The 22765-nt window shown below is 36.6% G+C and overlaps 1 protein-coding gene across 1 annotated transcript; it reads right to left on the minus strand.

Annotated features, from left to right (window-relative positions):
- Window positions 1-711: 711 nt before the first annotated feature.
- On the minus strand, window positions 712-15314 carry ADAMTS1 (ADAM metallopeptidase with thrombospondin type 1 motif 1). The gene is made up of 9 exons (XM_007430165.3): window positions 14111-15314; window positions 10574-10920; window positions 9734-9866; window positions 8147-8314; window positions 7006-7289; window positions 6143-6326; window positions 5885-6057; window positions 3105-3280; window positions 712-2843 (listed from the first exon to the last, which is right to left on the minus strand). Exons 1-9 carry the CDS (start codon window positions 14721-14723, stop codon window positions 2105-2107), a joined length of 2817 nt encoding a protein of 938 aa, XP_007430227.1. The 5' UTR covers window positions 14724-15314; the 3' UTR covers window positions 712-2104.
- Window positions 15315-22765: the final 7451 nt, after the last annotated feature.

Here is a 22765-nt window from a genome sequence, read left to right on the forward strand (position 1 = left end):
TGTGGAGTCCTTGGTGCTCTCTGATCTTGGTTGTTTGCTTGCAGACATCTAGGTATTCAGGTAATGAAATGTCTGCAAGCAAACAACCAAGTTCAGAGAGCACCAAGGACTCCACAGTTCACCCCTGAAATACATATATTCTCTTCTATTTCAGATTTATTTTTCAACAGCAGTGTAATAAAGATTAAAATCCAGCTGCAGAGACGCTTTTTACAGCATCAATCAAATGAACTATTTCACCATACGGTTCTAATAATTTTCATAATTCCATGGCAAGACTTTCAGACTTCAGTGTAGGGGTAAACAGATGAACTTGCATTCTAAAATGGCTTAACTAAATGGCTTACCATGCAATTAAATTTCAAACGGTTGCCTTGTACAAGTCAGATTTAACACGAAATTCAAAGGAATGTAAATGTGACTAGGACTAGATCAATTACCTTAAATTTGAATATATATTAAATCCAGATAAGCATGAAAAGTGGATTATGATAGCATTTGTTCCAATTAATGGGCCAGCTGGTATACAACGTACATTCCACCGGGACAAGAGAATATCTAGATCTTAATTCATTCCCTGCTGATTCTGTTGCATGGCACTGGCAAGCACAAAGATTATATCTTAACATATGCCCTTTGATAAATTTAAGACTAGCTATTCTTATGAACACGTGATAAAAAAAAAAACATAAAATAAAAAGTCTCAAACAATTTCAAAAATTCATAGTTTATTACCTCTAGTTACATACTATATTGCATAAATACTCTATCGTTATATGTCTTTTTTTTAAAGATAACTTAAGAGATCTTTTTAGACAAGAAATATAAAAATAAATACATTCATTACAGTATATGCATTTGTTATCAATTATAATCCTTCTCAGAAGGGAAAGAATTTAAATACTTATAAAGTATGTATAAATTTTAGTAATATATTTTACTATATACATATGAAGAGACATATTCTCTCATAGTCAATAGCCTAGCACATAGTTTTAAATATGCAGATATTGGCAAACTGCTGTGGATGGACCTGCTATCCCGCAGCTTAATCTTCCCTGCTTTACAAATGATTTGAGCAGTGTAAAGTTGTTGTATGCAATGAGACAACTTAGGGCCTTCCAGATATTTTGTGACTGTTAACTCTTGTAATTCCCAACCAGCACAGTATTTGGCTATGCTGGCTAAGCACATCTGGAATTCATCAGGTTATGGAAAGCTGTAATAAGAGATGTTCCATTTATAGTGGAATTTTATATGTTTGCAAAAGGTCATATGTAAGCATGTTACTGCTGACCACCATGGTAACTGTATGTGAAATGGCAGCTTGTCAGAATTTACTTCTTCATGAAGAAGCCAGCTTTCATATAGAAACTATGCATGTGCTCCAAAGCTCTGTTTGATTTTGCCAATCTTTTGGAGCAAATGTGGCATACATACAGATACCAACCGCCCCCCCCCCCAAAAACCCTATCTAAACCATTCCAACTGATATGTGGCTTTGAAGGTGTTGTCACTGTAACTCTACAGAATAAACATACTGACTGCAAGATATCTCTTAAGAGAATTAAATACTTTCTAATGTTTGGAGTTTCAAGCATCCAGTACTACTTGTTTTGCTCTCTGTGAACAATATAGTTGAAAACTCTCTATAAATAATGTGGTTTTGTTGCTTGTTAGGTAGGCAAGACCTGACCAATAATTAAAGAACTTGCTTTTCTTCCCCACTTTAAGAAAGGAATTTTATCAGTACCACAGTATAAATTCCAGAAGTAAAAAAAAGCCAATTCCCACTAGAATGCAAACGTGTTTAAGTTTGTTTTGGCCATTGCCTATGTTCTGTTTAACTTGTAACAAACTAATATGAGGAAATGTGTGTTTCTGAGTTTGTTAGCAACTAATCTGGCATTTTCATCTACTGTTCATTGACAGGATTCCTTCCCACTCCACTGTGATTTAACACCATCTAATAATATTTGCACTGTCCCATCTCAGTGAATCTACTGTGAATTTCCACATACAAATTATAGTTGCTACCTCTCACTTCAATTTCAGTGCTTTGGTCTCAATATACATACATACATCTTTAGATTTCTGTTATACTTTAGCTGCAATGTGTATCATTACAAAAGTCTATTAAATGTTTTGGCTTTTTTGAAAGGTCACAGCTTTCATATGTCAAAATAGTACCATCAAAGGAAATGCACTTTAATAATCTCTTTTTGAAACCCTTCCCACATGTCTTAGAACATGGTGACCAGTCTCCCAGCTGCCATCGTGGGCATGGTGTGTCTGCACATGGTCGTACATCACTTGGCTTGAGTTCTTTCGCACAGTCTGAGGCAGGTTGTCCACTAAGGTCTCTGCATTCTACAGATCTTCTCTGCCAGCCAGTACCACATGACTTAGAACATTCTCCCCATTCTTCAATAATCCATTCCGATAAAATTGTCTCCTTGATTGCATTGAAAGATTCAGTCTTACTGAAAGGCTCCTCAGACCCCAACTGTATTGATTTCTTTATAAAATAGGTATATTTGATTTTAGGTCGAAATGAATTGCCCACAGTAAGGACCTGTATTGTTAATGATTCCTTCAGTGGACTGAAGCTACGAATTCTTTCCAGAGAGGCAGATGAACCACTATATCGCAAAACACTGCCTTTATAGGTAATATCTTGCTCCACTGTTGACAGTGTATAGTCACCATTGAGAATATAAATACCATCAGCAGCTTTGATTGCAAGGAAGCTACCATCTTGCCGTGTACCCCTATTATTTCGTTGCTTCACTTCTATGTTTGTTGCCCCAGCAGGAATCACAGCAACATCATGGTAACCAGGTCTACAGGGAAGAAGAAGAGCTATAGTTGAATACCAGCACTTCTTAATTATTAAGGACTCCTATTACATGCAAGAACTTAGGTTGAATCTGAAAATAATCTATCTTGATAACCTTGTAACTAAAAGAATATACTAACATAAAATTTATAAGTAGTTGATCTACAATATTAGTTCTTAAACTGATTTGGTTAAACAATTCAAATGAAAAAAGTATTTCATGATAATGAGAAGGGTGACAAACTCCCAAAGTCTGAAAACACACCTGGCATTAGAAAACGTTCCAGATACTTTCTTGCAGGTAGATCCATTGCCTCCACAGATACCACATTTATCAAACTTCTTACTGGATCCTATGATGCGATCACATCCTGCTTTTATACATTGTCCTTGGACACAGACTGAAGTGGAATCTGGACTACATAAAGTTCCGTCTACCACCTTTAAAACAAGGAAGACTTGATTAGAAGTTTATCTTAGTATTACAAAGTTTATCATTAAGCTTTTAAAGTACTGAGCACAATCCAGTCAATCACTTTTAAGTTTCAGTTCAAATCAGACTGTCCCTGGGGTTCATATATCATGTGAATGTGGGTTATGATATAGTGCCATTATGATTTATAAATCTGGTTTACAGTCCATTATTTTGTATGAACATGACCAAGTGTTTAATCAATAAATTATAACCAAGAAAGCGATGGTTTAGCTTAATGTATGAACAAAGACAGAAAGTGTACAACTGTACTACATTCTGACAATCTAATACTGCAATCTTTTTTTGCAATTATCTTGTGTCTGAAATGTAAATAAAATCAAAATGGCAGTTTGTGAGCATATAAGGTGCCAGGAGACATCAAGTAAAAAAATGCTTTTGAAACGCATTAGACAAAAACCCAGCATGACAGATATATTATCAATATGTAAATACTTATGCAAGCCCTAAAGAAGATTGGTTATGGAAAAACTTTTTCTGACATTGGAGTAGGAATAGGATGCATGCATAATTCAGCAATCCAATTCTGAAATAAAAATAATCTGTGTGAACTTGTTGGGGAGTGAGGAGGAAGAAGAATTTTCACTCTAAAGTTAGAGTTCTCCATATCGTTGGGCAGGTATTGTCAGAACAAGCAGAAAAATCCCTGTTTTGAGCAGCTAGATGCGCACAGATGTGCATGAAAAGAGTATAAAAGGCAGTTAATTGTTTTTTGTCTCTCTCTCTAGATCAATCTTTCCCAGGCTGATGGGAAATGGTGGGAATTGTACTAGGCTGGGGAAAAAAATATAAGTAAATGTATTTATATTCCCTAATGACAAAAATAAGACGTTCATTTTTTAACGTTTCTGTCAGCAAAAGCTTACATTTATATATTGATTGATTGATTGGCCACCTAACTTGCAATAGCAACTCCTTAAAACTGGATAGAAGCATAAAAAACAAAAGAACTAAAAACAGAACACCTTGAACCATACCCCCCCCCCGCAGTAACCTGTTTTTAATTAATTCCTTAAGAATAGTGGCTTACTTTTTTTTTTAACCAAATCATCTTAATATTGAAAATACGCAATTTCAAATTCAAAATAGCATATTGAGAGAAAAACAACCCATCTAGCATCTAAAATGGACTGTCTCAATTATTTCAGAAGTGCTTCAAGCTAGAAACACTCTGTCATGAAACAACTATTTGGAACTTGAAATAGGATACTTTTATATTCAAAACAAATTGAATTAAAAACATTTTGTACCACCACTTCAGAGATTATAAAACCAACTAAGATTTTCTGTTATGAAAAATATAATCTCTCTTCAGGTCTTTAAGCTTTATATTATACTTTTTTCTTAGTAACTTCATAATGGAAACCAAATCAGAGGCATTTGAGTGTTTTTTAGAGGTGTTGGCATCAATGTTTAGATAAAGCTTTGTTAGAAATTGGTTTCAAGAAATCATTAGCTGATTCATGTGTGTACACCAGAGGAACTGGAGAAAATTATACAGTCCTTATCACTTATGTTGATGATTTTTGTCTTGTCACTGGTTCTTTAAACTTGGTGAAAGAATTTGCAAAGCAAATGGAGAAATATTTTAAAATGAAGGATTTGGGTATGTTAAGATACTACCTTGGTATTGAAGTGCATAGAACTGAAAATGGAGAAATCTATCTGAGTCAGAAGAAAAAGATAGAACAGTTGTTAGCACAAATGGGGATGTCAGATGCAAAACCTGTAAAGACCCCAATGACATGTGATTTCTTAAAACATAAGACATGTGAAAAGTTGTGTGAAAAACCTGAAGTGTACCATTCTGTGATAGGTTCAATCCTTCACCTAGCCCAATGGACACGTCCTGATTTATCCTATGCTGTTGGAGTTTTGAGCCGTAAAGTAGCTAAACCAACTGAGCATGATTGGCAAGGATTAAAAAGAATAATGAGATATTTAAAAGGTACAGTAGATTTTTGTCTCAAAATGTCAACCAAAGGGCCTGAAAAGCCTGTAAATTTTGTTGAGGCATTTGAGTGTTTTTTAGAGGTGAAATGTTTAGTAATTATACTGTATATTGCTAAGATATCAAGTATGATTTTAGCAGATGGCAGCAGGTGGCCAACCTTGTCTGGATTAAAAAGCAAGAAAGGTTAGGCCATGTACTTGGATGGGAGGAAGCAAGACAGACTGTGGAGTTGAAAAACATCAAAATAAATCAGTGGCAAATCACTTATGTGCTATTGCCAAGAAAACAGCATGGTTGTTTCAACAAAGTCACCATAGCTCTAGCTTGATTTGAAGGTCTCTTTACCCTTAGGATATTGACAAAGAGAACTGATGGATCTTAGGGCAGCATAGATATCATTTGTAATACATTTGGTATAAGAACAGGTAAACTACTAAGTAATTATTATTTGGGTAAATCTTGAATAGCAGAGTATAGGAATTTCAGTAAAATGTTAAGTTGCCTATTAGAGAATGTGTCATTCGTCAGTTTTAGCAGTGGTCAAAGTTAATGAACACATATAAAGCTCCCGATATGTATGATATGCACTTGTACCCACCTTTGGTTGAAGAACAAAAAAATAGCCGGTGCCTTTTGCAAGGCAAACAAGCTTGCATCTGTCTTTGGGAGAGACTCCAGCAAACTTAGGTGTCCATTCCACTATAAGGCCAGTTCCAAAAGATTTGGAAATATCATTGTGAGCCTCACACTGTTCCTCCCTGAAAGTTTTGCCTGTAAATAGAAAAGACACTGATCAGGCTTGGGAAACTCATGTTTTATTTCATAACTGCATTTATAAAATAACTGTGAAACTTACTATTCTCTGGACAGTCTTCAATATTACAGGATCTATACCGCACACGCTTGCCTTCACAATACTTTCCTCCATTCTTTGGAACTGGGCTATCACACTCTCGCACAGAATATTGCACTCCTCCACCACATGTTCTTGAACACTCTCCCCAGGATCCCCATGAGCCCCAGCCTCCATGAACAGGGGTCTACAATTTGAAACACAGAAACAAATTTGCATGTTAAATGTATTGAAAACATTCCTTTTAGGAGAAATAAGAGGATGGTAGCATAAAATTTAGAAACAGTTGAAGTTATGATCCTATTATTTATATAGTGTATTATTATGACTGTACTGTTTTAAAAAAAACAGGTAAGGCAACACCTTATCAGCTATTTAAAATGGGTGAAAGGAAATAAATCCTATGCACATTTACTTATAACTAACATCTACTGAATCTAATGAATTTTGTTCTGAATGCTCTTACACTGGGTATTCTGATAAACTAAATTTGAGGTACAAGATGTTTTATCTTTCGTAGATTACTCCAGTGTTGATTGCTAAAATATATAATTGTTTATTCTGACTTGCTATTTTTATTAATTATTGTTAATTACTGAATAGTAACTTCATTTTAATCATGGTTTTGATAACTTTTATATGCAACACTAAACAAATAGTGCTTCAAATTTTTTATCCAATTTTATATAGCTTATAAATCTCTTTCCTATCTTATTTTTGTATTAATTATTTTTTCTGATTTGTGTTTTTAAATATTTATTAAAAGGAAAAAAGGAAAAATTAAAAAATTAAATTCTTTAAATGAAAAATTAAACCTGAGTAACTCAGAATTTCATCTACTCAACCACAAGCAAATAATGACTTACATCATATATCTTGTCTGTTTTATTAACACACTTGCCATTCATGCACCATTTTCCCTCTTCACAAGTGGTACCATCTGCCCAAGGAAAATGTTTGGTTTGGCACAAAAGCAGTCCGCCAGAGGTACCGGAACACCACAAAGTTGAACATGTGCTAGCTGCATCAGGACAATGTTTGGAATCCTCCCCAAATGTGAACTGGCACTGTCTATTAGCATCATACATTATGCCAGGTAGATCAGAAGGGAATGGCATTGGCTTGTGAGGTTTGTCCAGCAGACACTCGCCTGAGAAGAGCAAAGAAAAGCCATATTGTGACATTTGACTATTTTTCCTTTAAATATTGTAGTATCATCCATTGAAAGACAATAGAAACTAGAAGATATCTGTTCAAATGTTTGACCCATGAATTCACAAGAGAAATTCCAGTCTGTTGTCAACTTTACTGGTTTAAATTTCCATCTGTTAGCTTAAGAATGCTTACAAATATAAGAAGGTTTTATGAAGCAAGATCAGTAGGCCACATATTTCAGTACTGAGTATTATTACTGAGAGCATTTCTTCAGAGTTAAGACATGGTATTCCCAGCTTGTATTCTATCACTAAGATCCTGGCAACTTATGTCCTTTGCCACTTTAGAATTACTAGAAACAAACACTGATATTAGTAGGCATTTAACCTATTAATGTTTACCAGGAAGATTTTGATAGTTCATTACAAAACATTAAATGGGAACTTATGTTTAAACATAAGCAGGTAACAAGATCTATCACCCAGACATTTTATTTCCATTCTGTTAGACCAATGCTTCCAGGAAACAGGTCATTAGGATATTAGGTAAATCAAATCAGAGCCTTCTGATATTTGGTAAGTTTGGGCACCCATTTATATTTAAGTTTTTGTTATGGCTAGGTATATCAGCTATATTAATCTTTCCCCTGAACTTATGATTCTCATCTTCTGGACTAACAGCAATTTGTTGAGACAGGGGCCCATGATATCCTATTTGTTTGGCTATAATTTAATGTTCTTCTAGCTGATTTGATACCTAAAAAAATACTTGAAAGCAACTAATTCTAATATTACAATTTGTTATCTCAAAGAGAATTCAGCTAGAAATATAAGCAGGATATTTAAAACTTACCATGACCATTATCCAAAAAGGTAGTTATCATGTAAGCACTGCATGGAGACCAAGGATGGCTTCGATCCAAGTTGGAAAGCATAGATGCCATCATGTGAGAATTGCTATTTATACCATTAATACTGGCACACTGCTTTGCATCATCATGCGGCATATTAAACACATGGCCTTTAAGAAGAAAAAAAAAGGGATGAACTCATCATGCATCAAAACTTGCAGTATGGTGTGTGCTTACTGGTTAGATTCATTACTGTTATGTGATACCACCACTGGCTAATGGTTTGTTCTGAGTTCGGTTCAAGGCATTGATTGTCACCTATAAAGCTTTATATGGTTTGAGGCCTAGCTACCTTTGATGACTTCTATCACAGATAGATTACGCTTGTCAAAAATGGGTAAGCAAGGAATGCCTGCTGAAGGCCCCCACTCATCATGCTGATGATATAATGGGGGAGAGAACAGAAGTAGACCTTATTTTTGGAGGTTTCCCTCCTATGGAATAGCTTGTCTATAATACCCCTTACTTTCATGGTCTTTTGATCATGACTCTTGACAAACTTACTTTCAAGTTTGTCAAGAGTGGCTTTTCTGGAGAGCTGTTGGATACTGATCTTGGTTTGATTGTGACATGACAATAGAAATGTTGTGTTTTGTTTTGTGTTCTTGTCCTATTGCTGATCGTTATACTATGTAATTGGATAGTAAATACCATGTAATTTATTGTATTATTGTGCAACTTTTAATTCTACATTTCTTGGAGTCTGATGGATCAGATAAGTATTGAAATCCTAAAGACCCATTTTAATGGTATTATGTTGTATATTTAATTTTATCTTAAGTGTTCAGTTTTCATGATGGCATGTAAGAACTGATATCAAAAGTGAAAGCCAATGTTCATCTCCTCTTTTACTGTATATGATAATTTAAAGATTTTTAAAAATGTTTTTCTGAAATCAAACTTTTTACAAATCCTATGCACAGATAACACCCAAGTTTTATGTGAGTGTATTTTAAAACTCTCAGCCACTTCTTTCCTCTAAGAAAATTGAATGAATTTACTTTTCATCATTGATAATGTTTACAATATTCAGTAGTTATTTTCACATATTGAGAAACAATTGTGCTCAGAGTTTTGTCCCAATGTTTGCAAACCTGGACTTCCATTGGTTTATATTACAAATGAAATATACCCGCATGATCGTGCATTAAAAGAAATCTCTCAGCCTCTAGGACAGTGTTTTTCAACTTTAAGATATGTGGACTTCAATTCCCATAATTCCCCAACCAGCTCTGGGAGTTGAAGTCCATTCATCTTCAAGTTGTTGAGGTTGAGAAACACTGCTCTAGGAAGCTAACTGTCCAGGAGAAAGGTTATGGATTTCATACACACAAATTATTTTTTATTGGACAATGACTGAAGCCAACACTTTTATCTAATGTGGCAGAACCTAGGCACCATGGTGAGAACTAGACCAGAGTAACTGAAAGAACTATACTGATTTAAAGCCTTAAATACAGACCAATATGCATAATTCATGTTTTTAAAACAAATAAGCTTGCCACAAATTTACCCTGAATCTCAATTACCTAATTCATGAGCGGTTGTAAAAGCAGCTTGCAAGCCATCATCTTCTATGACAGAGCAACTGCGGTTTGGATCACAAGCAGTTCCCACATCAGCCATCCCAAGAGTGTCACATGTTTTGGCACCACAGAGATCCTATGAAAAGAAAATATGTACTTTCATTATTAATTAGGTCAGGAGTTTAAACCTGACAGAAATGATATTATTTTGGCAATGTGCCTTTTCATTATGGAAAGAACATTACGCTCAGCCTTTCAACAAATAAAAATGTCATTCAGTCTGGAAGATATACCAGGGCTAGCAGAAAACAAGATGACTTGCAACACCATTACAATCATGCTACAACAGATTTTTACTCAGTAATGTGCTGTTCCTATTAATTCTTTAAGTAAACCATTTGATCATCTCACATTTTAAACTATGATAATGGTCTCTACTCAATGTTTAGAAGTATTTGGCAATGAAGAGACCGGGAACATATTCTGAAAGGATTCAAAAGAAATTGGATGTTCATGGTCATGTAACAATAACATTTCCTAATCAAACACTGCCCAGAGTCCCCTATTGTAGGGGAGATGGGCGGGAGAGAAATTCAATAAATAAATAAATAAATAAATAATAAACACTCAATAAATATTTTTGTACATTTCTCCATGGGGAAAACTATTAAAAATGTAACAAATTTCTGGCATTAGCTCACTCTAAGTAACGACATTTTTGACATACTCTTTGAAATGTTTCAAATGAAAAAAAAAGTATTTTTGAATGCATCGACTGAAGAAAGTTCAGATTATATTAACTGGAATCTATAAATTCCCACTCTTTCTTGTATTTCTCCTTACCTGTCTGGTAAAGAGAACTGCAGTATCATAGTGTTCGGCATGCCGGTCACTGGGAGGATTATGCTGCTTTTGCCAGCTACAAAAATTCCTTAAAGTGAGAGCAGCATTTGAAGACACATCAGGGCCCTTCTGCTCATCATAGATGACTATTATTTTCACCACCACCAAACTAACAGGGTTCCGGATACTGGGATGCTTGTATATTCTACTAGCCACAGACAGGAGTGTGAGAAGGTAGTGCTTCAGTCCATTTCCGTGGAACTCTGCCATAGATTGGTCGGCTACAAGCAAAGTTTCCACATAGCGGGGGCTCGACACAAATCTTTTCTTCCTTATATGTCTATTCTCTGCATTTCAAAAAATAAAAGTAAAATATAAGTATTATATATTATCAACATTTCTCAACAGTATTTATACAACTGGCAAATCGTAATCATAATAATCAGCCACTGCCACGACAGAATGGGAGTCCCAAAGATGACCTAAATAGTCCATTCTTTTTGATCCATTTTAAAAAACTTTAAAAAACTAAGGAATGTTAATGAAGTATCTACTACAAAGGGTTAAATCCTCTGACTGCATATTAAGAAATATTTCCATTGAGGGTTTGCAACATAAATCTTTGCTGCTGCCAATAAATTTTCATAGCCATCCTCCTCAAAGATCAAAATTATTGAAATGGAAAACTTTGCCTGGATCTGATCCAAAACTTCCCAAGGGCATGGAAAGGGAAATACTCCTACTCTCTTTTGCCAGTTCCTAGTTCCTCTTCAGTAATCAAATAGAGAAGAGTTTCAACTTTCTGCAGCTAAATGTACTGCAGTTATGTAGGTGTCCCATTCTCTGCCTTCCTTTCAGTGGGATGGGATGGGATGGAACAGAACAGAACAGATCAGAAAAATCCCTACACGAGAAACTAGTCTTCTTTGAGAACAAATAGTTGTTTTCCAGGTGAGCTTTATCAACTGAAGGCAAACATTACTATTAACCCACTTTTAAACTAAAAGTTCATTTGTCATGTGAACAATTGTATATTGTGCATATGAAAGTATAATATTAGTTTTGCAGCTAACAGCAGCTGGTTGAATTGTTCAGGTCTGGGCTCAAGCTCAGCAAGGTTATGCCTGGCCAAAAGTCAGATGGGAGCCCTTCAAGGAATATCATTTGATTGGGAAGTTAAAAAAAAAAAAAAAAATCCTGGAAGTGGTGCAGTGGTAGACCTGCAGTGGCAGACCACTACTATATAGCTACTACTACATAAAATGAAGTATATTCATTTACGAAATTATCAGGAACACAGCTCAACTTGAAGGAGACTTCACTTTTTAAAAGAAATTACTTGAAAGATATCCTTTCCCTTCCCATACTAAAACCAAGTTCGTTATCATATACAGACACTGCATTTTAATGTTTGTGGGGTTATACATGGAAAGCCAAGTACAATAATAAACAGGTTATTTCAAGGGGATCTAAGGGTGGGCTATCCCTGAATCAGCACCAGTCAGCATCCCAGAACAGCACAGTCTGGATGAGGTTCAGCATGAAGCTACTCAGAATGGTCTGTTCCCAGATTGGCAAATATTGCACATCCCTAATTGCAAATATTCCTCAAGCTGGTATGATCCAAATATTTTAATTACAATTCCAAGACAGAAGGGCCAAGGGCTATAGATTCTGGAAGTTGGAATCCAATACATACAGAAAGCATCAGATTAGAGGAAACTGTCATATAACAAATACCACAGTTTAGGATACTTTTATGTGAACAGAACCTAAAGCTTTAAAGTCCTCTTTGAGTTGAACTTGCCTCCTAATGACTGCATGAACACATCTGTGTAGTTTTCTTGCCAAAAATATGGAAGTACTTTGTCATTGCCTTCTAGGATTTTTTTTTTTTTAACTTGGTCTGGCCTATATATACTAACTAGGTCCAACCTTGCTTAGCTTTTTGAGATCAGCTATAGTGAATATTATTCAACAGATAGATAGTGGAATGTAGTGGAAATTACTATGTAAAATAGTAGAAAAAGTAACTGCCTTGGGGCATTCAGCTAGGACCTAGATTCTAGGTACTGATTCTCACCAGTGGAACTGAAAGCAACTCAAGAGAATAGATTAACCCCATACTTATTGGGACTATTTCCCAGTTAAGATACAAGCCTAAATTTTAATGATACGATCCACAAAACTGACCAGAAATAGCATACTTAATATATTTGATGTATTTTTATTTACAAGCGACAACTTAATCCTAAAGAAGCTTGCTTGAAAATGTTAAGTCCCAGGCAATTCTACAGAATGTACTCCAAAACTAACATGAATATGTTAAATTAAAGGAAAAAAAATAACATTGCATTAAGAATGTGTGCAATTCTTATTTTATCCTATTTACTCAGAAGGTCAGTAGGACATTGGTAAACCAAGAAACACAAACCAAGTTTTAACTGTATTGCTATTTTACCTTTGGCCTGACAATGTTATAGTAGAAGTAGAATCTTATGTATTCTTTCTTTTGGTGCATTTAACTCAGTGGAATTTAATTCCAAACAGACATTAAAGTATGTTCAGCCAGACAACATATCCTCTTGATTGCAAGGATGTTTCACTTGTTACCTTTAAATAGCTATATGCTACAGTATTCACACTATCTGTGTTTTACTTGAGAAACTGAAGCATAAATCAGGTAATCACATTTTAGCTTAATATGAATCCCTAGACCATATGAATTGTATATACACTGCACTGTTTGAATCCAGAAAACTGGGTAAATTCAGTAAACCATGGGTAAAACATGTCATGCAAATTTAGACACAGATTTTTCATTTAGGGCATTCTTGCAAGGATGTTTTGTGGCTGTATTTTCCTTACCACATTAAGTATGGACAACTATAAACTAACTTATTAGGTGTAACCCACAGAATACAAGTTTAGAAGAACCACTCTGGAGGAGGGATTCATGAGCTGTAACCTGTAATGCCTGAAATGTTTTATACCAAAATGTGTTAATCACTGTATTGTCAAATACTACTTAGCCTAAGGCAGCTCCACACCCAAGACTTCTCCATTTTACGTACCCTACATGTGTTTATATGAAAGTTAATCCTACATATTTAACCAGATTTGTTCCCATTCATAAGACTGTAACCCGAAACTACTGGGAAATTCTGTTTATTGCAATCAAAATACTTTCCCACCAAGTAGCTGGGATCCGAGAGTTAAGGTAACTCCTTTAAATTAATTTAGATATTCCGATTCAGTAGTGTCTCTCACTCTAATCTCTCCACTTTCCAACATGATACAAGCCACAAACTACTGAAATTCAACTTCAACTAGTACTGCTGCTTCTTATCCCTCCACTTATGACCTCAGCTTCAGAGTGACCAATGGCAGCCTGCCGTAATGTGGTTTTTGGACCACTCTGAACTGCGCGCCTAGAGCGCATGCGTGCCCCACAGCATCGTCACTGACGTTCCCAAAGCTAAGCTCCCTGTTTGGACAAGGGCGACGAAGAGAGGTGCGGTGCAGAGAGATTAATACCTGCACGGGTCGCGTATTCCGCATGTTGCTTTTCCTCTTGGCGTCGCCGCCGCCCTTCTGAGGCCGAAGTTTCATTGGAGTCAGGCACCTCGCACTTAGTACCGCCGCCACGGGGGCCCCGGCTCTGCCGAGGGCGGCTCAGGACGTGGAGCTGAAGCTGCTCCTCTGCTGGACCGCGGGAGACGTTGGCTGGCTGAATGAGATACTCTGAGCCGCGCAGGTAGAACGCGCCGCGGATTCCTCCGCAGAGGCTGAGGGCTGCGGCCGAGGCCGGATCTCTATTGACTGTGCCGGAATAGAAGCAGCGGGCTAAGTTCGCGCCGAGCGACTGGTGGGGCTCCTCTTCTTCCCTCCGGTCTTGGGGGCGGCTGCCAATATACTGGAACGTCAGACTCGGAGCTAAAAAGCTGTTGTCGGGCTTCAGCTCCAAACTGAAGTGCTCCCCGAAGGCGTCCAGGTGGTAGAACTGCTCGTCGGCCGCTTGCTGCTGCCCGACAGGATCCACTTTCACGGGCACCACCAACTCCTCCTCTTGTAGCGACGAAGGGCTGCCTCGAGCGGCCAGCGAGAGCAACAGCGTGCTCAGCGCCAGACATGCCTTAGCTCCCTTCATGATGCACGCAGCGCGCGAGGTTATAGAAAGGAAATTAATAGTAATTACGATGATGATGTGAGTTTTTAAAAAAACTTGAAAATGGCAAATGGCGCTTAGCACCACCGGGCAGAGAATGTCTTTCGAACCGCTTAGAGCCGAGCGGATGCTTGTAATGGCCCAGGCGAACACGAGCGCTGTAAGGGCTTCTTCCGCGCGCTGAATTCACTTGCAACGTCCTGAGGGAGAGTTAGAGAGGAGCAAGGCCTGGCTTTGGAGATCACCTCGGCTGTTCGCCTTGAGTATGGGAGCGAAGGCAGCGCGCGCTTGCACTTATATGTAGTCACTTTCAGCTCCCCCCTCTGCCCCTTCTGGGAGGCGGGAACCTCCTAGACAAGGCTTGAGCTCATATGTGCGTACAGTCATGGCAACAGCTGGTTGGACGCCTGCCCGGCTCTGGCGACTTGCTATAGCCTGCACGAAGAGAAACGGCAGATAGTCTGAGGAGGGGGAAGATACCTGCTCAGCCTTGCTCCTCGCGCTCCCCTTCCCAAAAAACTATCCGGCCTACCGTCCTTCACCCTCCCTCGGCACAGCTCAGTCTCCTCTGCAACTCAGGTTTTCCGCGTAGGAGGCGCCTACTGCGGTTTTTTTCTTGTTCCAGGAGGGGGAGGGGAGATTTCCTTGAATCCTTTCCACCCAGTTCTGTGCCAGATCCTTTTCCTCCCACTACCCTGGCTATTCCAAGCCTTTCTGAGAGCCAAGGCTTTTAGGACAGCAGAACACAAATGAAAGGGTACAAGATATTTTACATGTTACACAGACATTGTAAGTTTCTGGAAAGATTTCTAAAAATAAGGCCACAGTAGCACAATTGCTCAAGATCCATCAATGATAAAACAGGTGAATTTGAGGGCACTGTCTTGCATTCATAGGTATCCTCCAAATGAAGTAACTTTCTGTTGTGTTTATCTCACTTATTGAAACGTTGGATGATAAATGTTTCAAAGAAGGAAACACTGAGGAAGCAAGACACAATAGTTACACCTTTCTGTTTGGGACCTAAAAATAATCAAAGTCCTTATTTGGTTCCAAGAAACTTGGAAAATAGCTTTCCAAATGAGCTCTACTCAAGAGAACTTGATTAGTTGTAAGCAGAGAGGTTATCTGTAGGTTATTATTTTCCTTTATAGCTCTGGGGGTGTCTACAGTACTATTATAGGCTGTATGTATAGTCTGTTGCATACCTATATAATTGGGAAGTGTATATTCTTTTTAGATAAACATTTGTGTAGGTACAGCTTTCCAAATGAGCTCTAGCAGTACAGCCAATCCACTTAATTCTTTATATGCATCGTGCTTGGGATTTCTGTTTTGCCTGCATGCTTTCTCTACCCCCAACCCAGTTAAGATAGGCCTCTTCTAGAGACTTAGGATGAAGACTGTTCCCCCTCCCCCCACATGTCTGGATAAGTAATGCTTCTGAGTCCAAAGTTTTCTGTTGCATCATCTGTACATGAGAGTAATGTTTAGAGGATTTCTTTTTCATTTGGCCTTTGTACAAAGACCACGTTTCACTGTTGCCATCTGCCTTGTAGGGATTTGCTCCCTAATCCAAAGGCCACGGCTATTCTTGCATCACAGTTGAATATATATCTGGGCATGTTGTATAATTAGTATTTCCTGCATGGGTATTTTTTAATAAATCAGGCTTTTTTCATGAAATAATAATTCATTTATCTTTTATTCTTTCCTTATCTTTTGTTCTTTTTCCACCATTTTTATAGTGTTTTTCTTTCACCCAGAAAATCTGCACTGTATTAAAAATCCTTTGACTAAAGCATCTCAATTGTCAAGCTTTCCTTCAGTGTTTATCTGATTAGATATAATATCACAAAATTTTGTTCACCTGTTATTTTTGCTTAATAATTGTTGAGCAAGGATAATGTATTTTAAACAAGGTCTAGAGGATTATTAAATTTTTCTCCAGTGAGCCAAGCAATATTAATGGAAGAAACTAGAATTATTTCATAAGGTATATTTGTATCAGCATAAAAAATTAGAATACTAGTGCATTTTTCAGTTTCAAAAATGTTAATATAGAGTATTAGCAAACAGATTAAAAATTCTGTGTAAAGTCTAAAAAAAGGGAAATAGAAATTTTATTTGAAATATGGTTATCTCATTTTTATTTTCCTGAAGCCACCAATAAATTGGTGAGTTTGGGTTAGAACAAGTATTTTCGGTGTTAATTTATTAATTTGGAAAAATGGTGAAACCTACTCCTGCACGGTTGCTTTAAAGTAAGTGCGTCTGAATTCTGTCATCCAAAATGAAGACAGATTGTTTTAGCTGGTTTCATAAGCATACTTAATAGGAAACAAGTTTTCAAGCTTAGTGTCCAGCTCCTAGTAAATATTCTACAAAATGAACAGAATGTGTATTGATTTTCTTAAAAAAAGATAATTTATAACTTAAAATTATCAGTCATTAGTATAACTGAGGCACTAGTATAACTGGTTTCAATCTAATTATCTCACTCCCTGTTGAAAATTCAGCAACCTATCTACTTATCAAATAGTTTATTTTTGATGTTGATCACATTTACCCTGTACAACCTCAGTACAATCCTGATATTTTGAAAAAAATACTACCTTAAGACTATTTTGAGATTAAAATCTGTTTTTCCACCAGGTGGCACTCTGCTATTAAAAACCAGTTTTCCAATATTTTTGCAAGTGTATGAACTTAGCTTCTGTTGGAAGCCTTAATATTTTACTTATGCTCAGTATTTTGCTACAAAAATGTTTGTGAATATGTGAATATTATCTGAGAAATAGTTTTTATAAAGTGAATGAAATTACCTTGATTGATACAGTTTTAGGTATTAAAAGACTAAATGTTATATAAACATGAAATTAAGATCCAATGAAATCTGTATGCACTTGTATGTGTATGGGCATGGACTGTAGTATAAATTGCCTCATATAGATGAGGTATATTATTATATGCAGTACAGAACTTTACTTGATTATTGAAATGTAATCTGATAACCAGCCTATGGCCTGGCTGTCTAATAAAGTGAAATTGTGCTGTTAATGGTGCTTTCTTCCTCATAATTAAACTAGTTAGAAATGAAGCCATGCTTAAGTCCCATTGAAATATGTGAGATTAAATTTGAGTCATGATTTAAAAACAATTGATTTGGGTAGGAATAATAGACAACTAACATAACATATAATCCTGTTATGTCACTGCCCAAAAGCAATCCTGTTGAATTCCAGTGGATACATTTCCAGGTAAATGTACTTAGAGTTGTAATTCAATGTAGCTTATTTTTTTTTAAATAGTGACAAGATTCACCTAAATGTTACACCATAAATCATGTTTAACAAATAATAATTGGGTTCAAACATTGTGCTAAGCCAGAGTTAAGGGAGTCATACTGATTAATGCAGACTCTGAACCCACTATGGTTTGGACTGTGAGAAAGGTACTGATTGAATCAGTTACATCCAAGATGGAAGCGTTAGTACATAGTTTCTTTTAGTTGTTCATTTAGTTGTAATATCAAAAAATAAACTTTTGAAACCATTGTTCAGTCAAGCCATCACATGAAGAAGAGTTTTGGAGGAAGTAAGGATAATTCCCCCCCCCCCATATCAAGTGGTTTTTGTAAATTAACCCCATATCTTTAAGTTCCTGAGGGATGTCTGGAATACACAGAAAAGTTTATGAAATAATTGGCATGCAACTGGAATCCTCTATGTTCTTCCAGGCAATAATTATGTTGCTAGGAAATATGTATAGTTCTAGAATTGTATACCCAGTTCTAATTCTGTTGATGAAACTCAAACCACCATGAAAAAATGCATAGACAATGATAAAAGTGTTTATTGTAGCATTCTCACTTTTCAAGCTGCATACATATTTCAAAACGTGCTGAATATCTTAAAATCAGGAATTGAAAAATTTATTAAAAGAAAAAAATAGAAAAATGAGAAGTGAAGTTAGTGGTTTAAACCACCAGATGGCTCACTCACTTCAGGAAAGCAATCAGTGTGATGAAGAAACAAGAATGTTTTAAAACATTCATATGAATGTACCAGCAATGTAAATGTTTGCCAGTTTTGTACTGATATGCTGCTTGGGTTTACAGATCTGGATTGCCCTGATAGGATACTGTTCATTGAATGATAATAGTTGTTTACTACTTCAAGAATGAAGACTTAATATGTTCCATTCACTAGAGTTGCATGAAGTCAGAAATAAAAGTAGAACATTGCCAATGTCTGTGAAATAGTGCTTGAAATTGATAGACAATATTCCAATCCAGAATAACTAATGTTATGATTATTACACACTGAGCATCTATAGATCTCTGTCAAGGCTCTGGGTGGCATCTGGAGTTTACACTGATATTTTATCAGGCTCTTAGATCTTCTACTGCCTTGTCTGCCCAAATGCATGAGCTATGGCTCATACATGATTTCAGTCCCATAAATATGATTATTCAGCTTTGCCTCAAACATTTTGCTTCCTGTGGCAAATAAGTGGAGCATCTCTCCATTTCATATATAAAAGCCAATTATACTGATAAAATCCCACTTCAGTATTCATGGCTGAATAAGTTAGCATTGATGATGTAGGGTAAGCTATAAGGCACTTTACAGATCAACCTTACAAACCTTAGGACAGCATGACAGCCCTACAACATGTATGGCCAAAGTTTCCCACATTGCTCTGCCTAATGATAAGGAAGGCTTTAATGATTAGCACTGCCACATGAAGAGCATGTTGTCATACAGAAATAAACTACACCGCTTTCCTGACTCTGGTCAATATATAATTTACAACATGGAGAAGATAAGAATATGGTAATTTAATACAAGATAATTATCAAATTTGGAGTCTGTCAAATGGTCTTTACATATATACAATGAAAATATATATGCATATTTGTAACCAATTTACAATTACTTAATTGCATAGATTTTGGTTGTTTGATTTGTCGTAATGCTTCTTCCTTATTAAATCAGTAGGCTGTTAGCCAGCTGTCTGTTTCAGAGAAAGTTACTGGTAGATCTGACTGGAAGCTCTGACAGTTTTGCACAGCTCAGAGTTGTGCCTAACCCTAACCTAGAAACCTCTAGGAAATCAGTAGGAGCTAAGAGGAAGTGTTCAGTTCTTCTGGGTTTTTCATGGTCTTTTCTTATTCTAGGCTGAAGTGAGTTGTCATCTTTGGAATGCAGTCTAACTAGTTTGTCTCCCTTTCATATAACAATTTAATTGCAAATAAACCTAGAACTAGCGAAAGAATCAAGGTCAGCAGTACTACACAACACACCTGACCTAACCAAATATACTAAGATCAAAATACCCAGAATTATGGACCTCATCAACCTCTGCCTCACTATGTATTTTCAGTTTGATGGACAAATATACCAACAGATCAGAGGCACACCCATGGGATCACCACTCTCAGGATTCAGCAGAGATTGTAATGCAATGCCTAGAAACTATAGCACTTCCATGCATACAACCAAAAATATGGATCAGGTATGTAGATGACACTTTTGTTATAATAAAAAAGGAACAACTAGAGAAGATACATAAAACTATCAACAACATCTTAAAGGAATAAAATTCACCAGAGGAAGAAAACAACAACATGCTACCCTTCCTGGATATCATCAGCAGAGGAAATGACAACAAATTAGAAACCCAAGTCTATTGGAAAATAACCCACACTAACCAAGTACTCCATTACCAAAGAAACAACCCAACCTCCCACAAGAGGAGTTGTGTAAGAATATTATTCAAATGAGCACAAACACACTGCAGCAACCCAGAACAGCAGAAAAAGGAAACAGCACCTATACAACACCTTCCAACAAAATGGATATGCACGCAACTTTATCAAAAAGTGCCAGACCACTTAACCTACTACAACACAACCAACACAAGCTATGGAAAGGTTAACACTGCCATACTTCAGAAACATCTCAGAAACAACCAACAGACTATTACAACCACATGGCATCTCTGTAGCACACAAACCAACTAAACTCTCCAAAACATCTTAAGTAAACCAAAAGACCCAGTAGCCCAAGAAGAAAAAATGAGTCATCTACAACGTACAGTGTAAGGACTGCAAAAACCACTATATAGGACAGGCAGACCGAAGGCTAGCAGAGCCTATCCATGAACCCCAACTAGCAGTCATAAGAAAAATGAAAACTTCTTAATCTCACAACACATGGACAAACTTCACCATAGTTTCAACTGGGAAACTCAGCATCTTAGATCAAGCTAAATCCAAAAATGCAAGGGAATTCCTGGAAACTTGGTATTCAGACAAGGCAGCCATCAACAGACACATAGAGATAAACCACATCTACACACTATTCAAAACAGGCAATAAAAAGGAAACAAAAGATCAGAATATCTCCTTACCAGCAATCATCATCCAGATAAGCAGAGATTAACATCAATATTATCACCAGACATACAATGAAGCAGTAAACAATAACCTAATCAAGGAACTATCAAGAAAAAAAAAATCCAACACTGGCAGGGCAAGCCACTGTATATAAACAGAGAGCAAACCCCACTCCATTCTAGCACTGGAGATGTTACCTATATGGATAATGAAATGTTTGCAAGAAAACAACCAAGCTCAGAGAATCCCAAGGACTTCACAGTTCAACCCTGAGCTACATAAATGAAACATTCCCTTTCTTTTCTCCTGGCCACACAAGCAGATTCTTGACTGAGAACTGCATTTTCAGATATCAGATTTATTTATTTGTTTGTTTAATTTATATGGCCACCCATCTCACTTATAAATTTAAAAACAAAAACAACACAAAAAATAACAAAAAACAACAAAAATCAAAACATTAAAAACAATAAGAACTATTAAAAAACATAAAAACATAATCTGCAGGACAGCACTATCAATTTCCCTAGTAGTACAACCACGTTTTTCAATCTTGCAAGGAATTAATTACAAAATATCTGCTTTCTCTTTCATTTTTTTGTGCCACAGCTTGCTAACTCATGGACAACAACTTTAAAATGAAAGTAGCCATAATACTATTTATTATGTTTTTGCCTTTCAAGCTCACTTGTAATATCTTTAATTTGATTTATATGCAGATTTAGATTCTCCCCTTCCTCCTGACCCGTGTTGCGTAGCTTTCTGAAAACATGCACTTTGGAAACTGTATCCCATATCACATCTGAACTGGTTTTGCAAATAGCTTTGGCTTAATCAAAATCTTTGAATTCACAATAAATGAGTCACACTCTGCCAGAAAGATTATCCCAATTGCTCTGCCATTTGCTGCATCCTGGGCTCCTTGTCCTTGTCCTTTGTCCTTGACTTTGGGTCTTTCCTTGTCTAGCATAAAGATGATACCTTGAGACTTCAGGAGCATTTTCATTTTTAATTATGAGTGGGAGAATTCTGGCCCTTCTAGCTTCTCCATGGGGTGAAACTTTCCTGGTAGCATTTCTGAAAGCTTTTTGCGTCTCTCATCTTTATTTAGCTGCTCAGAAGACTCAGCTTTTTCTGTGCTTTATGGAACTTCTTCATAGTGTACTTAATTCTGTTGGGATGTTTGAAGAATTCTCTCTCTGTGTGAGAGCATTTCTAAGAATGGGAATCTAACCTGACCAAGGATTAGTCAAGCAACTTCTATAATGGTAACAGGAAGGAGTTTATTTACAGGACATTTTAGGGATAACCTAAACCAATGCCTAGCTAACTACATCCTAGCAGAAGAGAGGCAAAAAAAAGCAAGTGTTCTGGGAAAGCAGAAGGAAGTGCCCTTAGATTAATAATCTCTTAATGAGTAGGTACAGTAATAGACAAAGGATATAAATTCTTAACTTATGAAGTGCTGAAGAGTCAATGCAATTGGATTTGTACTTCCAAAAGTTCAGAAGTGACCTATCTTTTCGAATTTGCAATCTGATTTTCTTTTCCTCCTTAACAATTCTGCTTCTGCCATTGTGGGTCATTTACTATCAGCCTAATAACAACACCATTAATTATA

The sequence above is a fragment of the Python bivittatus genome, unplaced genomic scaffold (assembly GCF_059951505.1).
Source record: "Python bivittatus isolate LINGU-HERP-01145 unplaced genomic scaffold, Pbiv_v1 ctg000350_np1212, whole genome shotgun sequence".
NCBI classification, from domain to species: Eukaryota; Metazoa; Chordata; class Lepidosauria; order Squamata; family Pythonidae; genus Python; species Python bivittatus.